This window comes from Nannospalax galili, unplaced genomic scaffold (genome assembly GCF_000622305.1).
Source record: "Nannospalax galili isolate Female #2095 unplaced genomic scaffold, S.galili_v1.0 scaffold4912, whole genome shotgun sequence".
Classification (NCBI taxonomy): domain Eukaryota; kingdom Metazoa; phylum Chordata; class Mammalia; order Rodentia; family Spalacidae; genus Nannospalax; species Nannospalax galili.
This window is the reverse complement of record NW_008330765.1, coordinates 1-6800: the sequence shown is the minus strand read 5'-3', so window position 1 is coordinate 6800 and position 6800 is coordinate 1. Positions and strand designations below refer to the sequence as shown.

The window sequence follows — 6800 nt, the reverse complement described above, 5'->3', positions numbered from 1 at the left end:
GATGATGGAATCAACAGGCTTGCTTTGTTTGGGGACAGTGTGTGATGTGTGATTATGTTAGACCACATTGATTGCATCATAAACCGTGATTGACTAGGGTTAGTGGTACATCCAGGTCAAGCACGCTTCTTCCCGTGTCTGTTGTGGCTCAGCCCATCTAGTCCCTTCACAGATCCCCTCCCATGGGCAATAGAGGATGTTGGACAATTAGTGCATGCTGGCTCATTTTCTCACTTGATGCTTGGACTATTTCCCATGGGCATTAATCTTGTTGGTAGATGCACATCTTGTCTGCTTTTCTGGTGCTTGAAAACAGACAGGAACATTTGGAAGAACCTCTGGCAGGAGAGCTTCTTCCTGCTTTGGGATCCTCTTCTTCATGAAAAGAAAGTGAAGACTCAAGAAACAGAGCTGACCAGAAGATATTTGAACTCAAGGATCATCATAGGTCAGAAGAAGATGAGGAATCATTTTCTGGCACTAGATTTCTGTATTTTCATTAGAACATGTATGAGTTGTGTTTTTATCTTAATACAACGTATTTAGGAAGGAATTGACTTATATAGCCAGTTCATCACACTGGAAAGACAGGTGTAGATTTTAGGGACTGAAGATCATGTCTCCTTGAAAGGATGTTTGTATTTGATGACTGAATCAAATGATGGAGTGCCTGCATGAGTATCTCAGTGTACACAGTTGTGGATTACTGGGTGTACAAAATGGTGCAAAGTAGTGTGTAGCAGTATTTATTTATCATTTATCTTTTAATTCATTGAAATTGATACAATCTTTGTTTCTCCCTAGACTAAGTACTAGTCATAGAGAGAATGACTCTCAGTCAAAGAGATCTATGATTGCTTGTACGCATGTGTGATTTCATGCAAGTGTGTCTATGAAACATACACACATTTTAATCGCAATATGTGCCTTTTTGAATACACGTGTGTGTCTGTATATTCAGGAAACAGACTCAGAGCTTCTCCACTAATGCTCATCCTCCCTTATTTCAGGCAGTTCCCTGCATGTTCCTCCTTCAGCTAAGTGGGTAGATGTTTGCCTATAGGACTTGAAGCCTCCACATTCTGTGTGTGCATTTTTTAAAAACAGTTTTCACCTTGACAAATTCCAGTCTCAGAAAATAACAGTCACTAAGTTCGGGTTCTGCTGCCACACGGGTCTTGGTTCAGATCTCTAATTTTGATTCTTCGCAGATTCATGACAAAAAAAATTGTACTCTCTGAAGCTTAGAAGGCTGAACTGTAAAATATGATGACATTAAGGATTTATCCCCACATGTGTTGTGTCATAAACATGCACTGAGATTCTCAACTCGAACTCATTTATTTTTTCAAAAATTTTTTATTTATTATTTTCATTTTATGTACATGTGTGTTAGTGCATTCATCAGAGGTCAGAAGAGGGCATGGGATCCCCCTGAAACTGGAGTTATGGACGGTTGTTAGCCACCATTTGGGTTCTGGGACTCAAACCCAGGTCATCTGCAAGAGCAGTCAATGCTCTCAAGTGCTGAGTCATTCTTCCAGCCTCTGGTGACTCATTTTTTTTTTGTTTAACTGTCAAAGGCAGATTATTTTGGCAAGAACAGAGGAAGCAGACTCACTTAAAGACCATTTGTTGAACTTGCTTCTTCCCATCTGCATTCTTGAGTTGTCCAGCTGCCTCTTTCACAGAGAATGGTTTGAATCAAGGTCAGCTTTTTGCCCATCCAGCTATTAAGTTTGAGTGTTTAATTGACACTTCTGAATTTTCCTTCAAACATGTTTGAGTTGCAAACATTTTGAGTTAGTAAATGCAGTGGGATATTAGACCTCATTGGAGGTTAAATCACTATGTTCTTCTTTTCCACTGACTGAGATGACCGCCTGTCCCCCTGTTCCGCTTTTGACCACAGTTAAAGAGTCTCCTCACCAGGTACATGGGCCTTGGAGTGATGGCTGTTCCCTGGATTCCATTTCCTCGGTTTCTGTATGTGATGTGCAATTGTGATTTAACTCTCACTAGATAGGTACCAAGCTGCACTTCAAAGAATCATTTTATGCTTGGGATAAGGATCTACCAAGTGCTACGAGACTTTCAGCATGCGGCTTTATACCTGTGTTTTCACACTAGGAATGTAAAAATCCCCTGGAATGTCTGCTTTAGAGGCACTCGGTAATCATTCTCTGACTGTTGCAATTAAACCACATCAGCGTTACAAATTTAATGTCTTATGTAAGTTAGTGAGTGTAAATTCTGGTTTCCCCAGGAAGGGCTTGATGTTGAACTATGGTAGATACATATGTAGACCTGTTATACACAGATTGTTATTACATAGCGTCACACTCTACTCTCAGAGTGTCTAAACAGGAGAGTATGTAGTAAACTACAAAGTGATCTATATATGAATACTGGCAGATCATCAAGAAGGTAGCGTGCTGTAACTTTGAAAAACAAATAGTTTCAGATTTGATGAGACCTTTCTCTCTCTCTCTCTCTTTCTCTCTCTCATATTTTTGAAATATAGTCTTTTTATGTTACTGAGGCTGGTCCAGAACTCAATGCATAGCTAATGCCAGCTTCAAAGTCATGGTCCTTCTGCCTAGGCTTCATTAAGTGCTAGGACTGTAGGGTTCACACCAATCCTGGATTTTCTAACAAATGAATGCAGGTGTAGGACTAGTGGAATGGTGACAAGCAGGGTTCTGGTCATATTGACAGAGCCTGGAACTATGACAGCATCAGGCACTAATTTGGTGACTTGAACCCAATAGTTAACAATAGTTTGACAGACTCTCAGATCCAACATTGTGATAAACTTCTTAGGATTTTGGTATGTGAAATTTCCCTGCGGCAAAATCTCAAGGCAGTTACCGTGAATGCATCCTTGTATTAGGAGAGAGGGAGAGAAGTGAGGAGAGAGCACAGGAAGGATGGAAGGAGACAGGGAGAGAGGAAGACATGTGGATAGGCCGATAAGCGATAAGGATAGAGATGAGAGAGAGAGAGAGAGAGAGAGAGAGAGAGAGAGAGAGAAGCAATGAAGAGATAATGCTTCTGTATTTTCTGCTCTCAGGGATTAGTCCCCATTGTCCAGGATATGTCTCACTGTATCCTCAGGTCCTGTGAAATTCCAGGAGGTTGATGGTTTTGTAATGCCAGTAACTGGGCTTTGTCCAATGTTATCTCACCGTTCTGTTTCTCTGATTACGTGGACGTTGATACTAGATTTTTTTCTGCTGAACTTTTCCTGCTGTAGAACTCACATGACTGAATATGATCATGTGTAGAGATCTGCTCTAAGATTATTACATACATCAATATAGATATCTCCCAAATTGATATAACTAGATCATAGAGTTATCATTTTATCAGAGAGAAAACCTATGAACATACAGCAAATGCTGCAAAGGGCCACCGAAGAAGTAAGCCTCTAAGGTGGCACTCTCTAATCCTTCCTGGCCGTCATAGTTCTTGCTCATCAAAACCTTGCTCAATATTTGATTAAATGTTTATAGCATGTGTGCTCCAGGAGGGAATTCTTTTATCTGTTATGTTTCTGGTGCTGAAAATACTGTTTAGAACATTTGTGAAATAAGTGAGCAAATTTGTGTTCTTTCTTGAAAGAAATGTTTTCTCTGTATTCAGTGAAGCCAATCTGAGATTCAGACTGTAAAGTGTGAAGTTTGTCTGAATTTTGATGCAATATGCTGGAAAAAAAGCATGCATGCTGTGTCTACCCGGTGAGGGTCTCAGGACTCTGACATTCCTTCTCCTTCATTCCCAGCAGGAAGAGGACCATGAGGAGGGGGAACCAGAGCAGTGTGTCTGAGTTCATCCTCCTGGGGCTCCCCATCCAGCCAGAGCAGCAGGGCATCTTCTTCACCCTGTTCCTGACCATGTACCTGACCGCGGTGCTGGGGAACCTGCTCATCATCCTGCTCATCAGGCTGGACTCTCGCCTCCACACCCCCATGTACTTCTTCCTGTGCCACCTGGCCTTTTCTGACATCTCCTTATCATCTGTCATCATTCCAAAGATGCTCAGCAACATGCAGACTCAGCACCTGTCCATCCCTTATGAGGGGTGCATCTCTCAATTGTATTTTTTCTCGTTCTTTGTATCTGTTGATACTTTCCTTCTTGGAGTGATGGCATATGACAGGTATGTGGCCATCTGCCACCCACTGCACTACATGGTTATCATGAGGGAGGAGCTTTGTGACTTATTGGTGGCTGGATCTTGGTTCCTCTCTTGTATGCGTGCCCTGCTGCACACCCTGCTCCTGTCCCGCCTGTCCTTCTGTGCTGACAACACTATCCCCCACTTTTTCTGTGACCTCAGTGAACTCCTGAAGTTGTCCTGCTCAGATACCTCCCTCAATGAGCTAGTCATCTTCACTGAGGGAGGAATGTTGACTCTCCTCACACTGGGTGCTATTTTTAGCTCTTACATCTGCATTGGTTTTACTGTCCTGAAGGTCCCCTCCACTAAGAAGATCTGCAAAGTTCTGTCCACCTGTGGTTCCCATCTCTTCTTGGTATTTTTGTACTATGGGACTCTTGCAATTATTTATTTATTTCCTTCCTCAAATAATTCCCAAGTTAAGGATGTAATCGCTTCAATAATGTATACAGAGGTGACACCCATGCTGAACCCCTTCATCTATAGCCTGAGGAATAGAGACATGAAATTGGCTCTGGGGTTATTTTTGAGAAGAGGAAGTAGGTAGGCTGACTAGAGAAGAGGAACTAGGTAGGCTGACTAGACTCCAGTGGTTGAACTTACACTGAGGGACATCTGGGTATACAAACTTGACTTGATAGGCCTTAACATAGATGGCAGAAGTCATGAAATGTAGTGGGCAGGACTACAGAGGTGTTGGATGAGGGAGGGGATATAAAGATGATTGAGATAGCTTTTATTGGGGCAGGACAGATGGCTCAGCAGGTAAGAGAACTGGCTTGCAGAGGACTCAGATTTGATTCCTAGCACCCACATGGCAGCTAACAACCATCCATGGCCCCATATTCAAGGAACCTGAAACCCTCTCTGACCTCCACTGGCATTGCATGACGTGGGTGCACTTACATACAGGCAGGCAATACACTCATATATATAAAACAAAATAATACCATTTTTAATAGATATTTTGCATGAAGTACACAAAAGTTCATTAAAAATATACGTTGAAATAAAAGGACAATTTGAACTTCATTAAAAAAATGAAAAAAATTTATTTTATGTGTATACGTGTATTTTCATGTAGATAAGTGCACCCGTGTTGTGCAATGCCCCCAGAGGACAGAAGAGGCTGTTGGATCCCCTGGAACTGGAGTTATAGACAGTTGTTAGCTGCTATGTGGGTGCTGTTCTGCTAGAACACTTAGTGTTCTTAACCTCTGAGCCATCTCTCCAGCCCCTCAAGCTTCATTTTTATGTGTGCCCTGAATTATCTTTGGGTGTCCTGCACGATCAGATAAACCATATAATATATTTTATGTGTATTTATTTACTTACAAAGGAATGAGCACCCAGTGCCTAGCCCTGCACCACCATGACTCAGAGCCCGCCTTATCAGACTGTGCCACACCCATAGCCCACGCTAGCATTCACACATGCCTCCAGGGCCAGCAATCTCGCCCAGGTCCACAGGGAGTCAGTCCATTCTGTCTTTCAGTTGCTGCACTGGCTGCGAGTTTCCTTCACCATCACACTCTACCAGCGACTCCTGACTGCCATCCCAAGATGGCTCCCAGCTTCCCTTCCTAGTTCCTGTTCCATGTCAGATCCCGCCTATTGGAAGAACCAGCCAATTGGGAGACAATATGTTACAAGGCACTATAGTATGTGCTGAGGGACTTTGTCTCTGGCCATGAGGTTACAGAAAAGGGTAATGTGGGATGTGAGGGAGGAGTAGCTTTACCACATTATATTTGGGATTTAGCTGTGACATGTATATGTGTCTATATATAGGTGACATATATGTTTATTTACATATATGTAAATCAATCAATAAATTTGGGTTAAAAAAAGAACTCAAATAAATCAATAACAATAACAATATTCCTAGTAACTCTATTCAAAATGGGCAAAGGAGGAGAATAAACATTGATCCAATAGGCACTAAAAACGGTCAACACTCAGGAAAAAGTGCTCTGTTGTCATTCCTCATTGTAGAAGATCCACAGACTTATCAACTCAGATATGATATGCTGGCTATCATCCAAAATATCAAAGAAATTTGTTGGCCAGGGTGTGAGAAAATGGAATTCTTATTCACTGTTGGTGGGAAACTAGAGTGGTAGGTCCATGTGGAAGAGTATGGAGATTTCTACAGAAATTAATAATAGACTTAACATATGACCCAGCAATCCATCTTCTGAGCCAATACCCAAAAGAAATGAAAGCACTTCTTCATAAAGGTACATGCAGTTCTGTGTTCCCTATAGTAGAATTCATAATAGCTAAGGTATGAAGTCAACTGAAGCACCCTATTTGGTGATTATATAAACTGGAATAAACATATAGATCTATATCACTTAAATGGAATATGTATCAAATAATAGACATTATATATATAATTTTCATTTATTTAACATATAAAAAGTAATTGGCAGGTATAATAGATATATATTAGTACATGGGTATAAAGATAAATTTTATATATACATCAAGTTTTTTATTCTATGTTATATGCAAAATTCTATTTTGTTAGTTTTTCATTATTTTAACATTTTTATTGATTCTTCACGAATGTATGAATATATTCCATTCACATTTAGACTCAATCTCCCATCTC

The 6800-nt window shown here is 40.9% G+C and overlaps 1 protein-coding gene across 1 annotated transcript in view; it reads left to right on the top strand.

Moving 5' to 3' along the window:
* LOC103749078 (olfactory receptor 1J4-like) overlaps positions 1–4722 on the top strand; it is a gene marked incomplete at its 3' end in the record, with an annotated part of 10208 nt that extends 5486 nt beyond the window's left edge. Inside the window, exon 2 of the mRNA XM_008851892.2 lies at positions 3788–4722. Coding sequence (XP_008850114.2) covers positions 3788–4722 — 935 coding nt within the window. The remainder of the gene's footprint in view (positions 1–3787) is intronic.
* Between the last annotated feature and the right edge of the window lie 2078 nt (positions 4723–6800).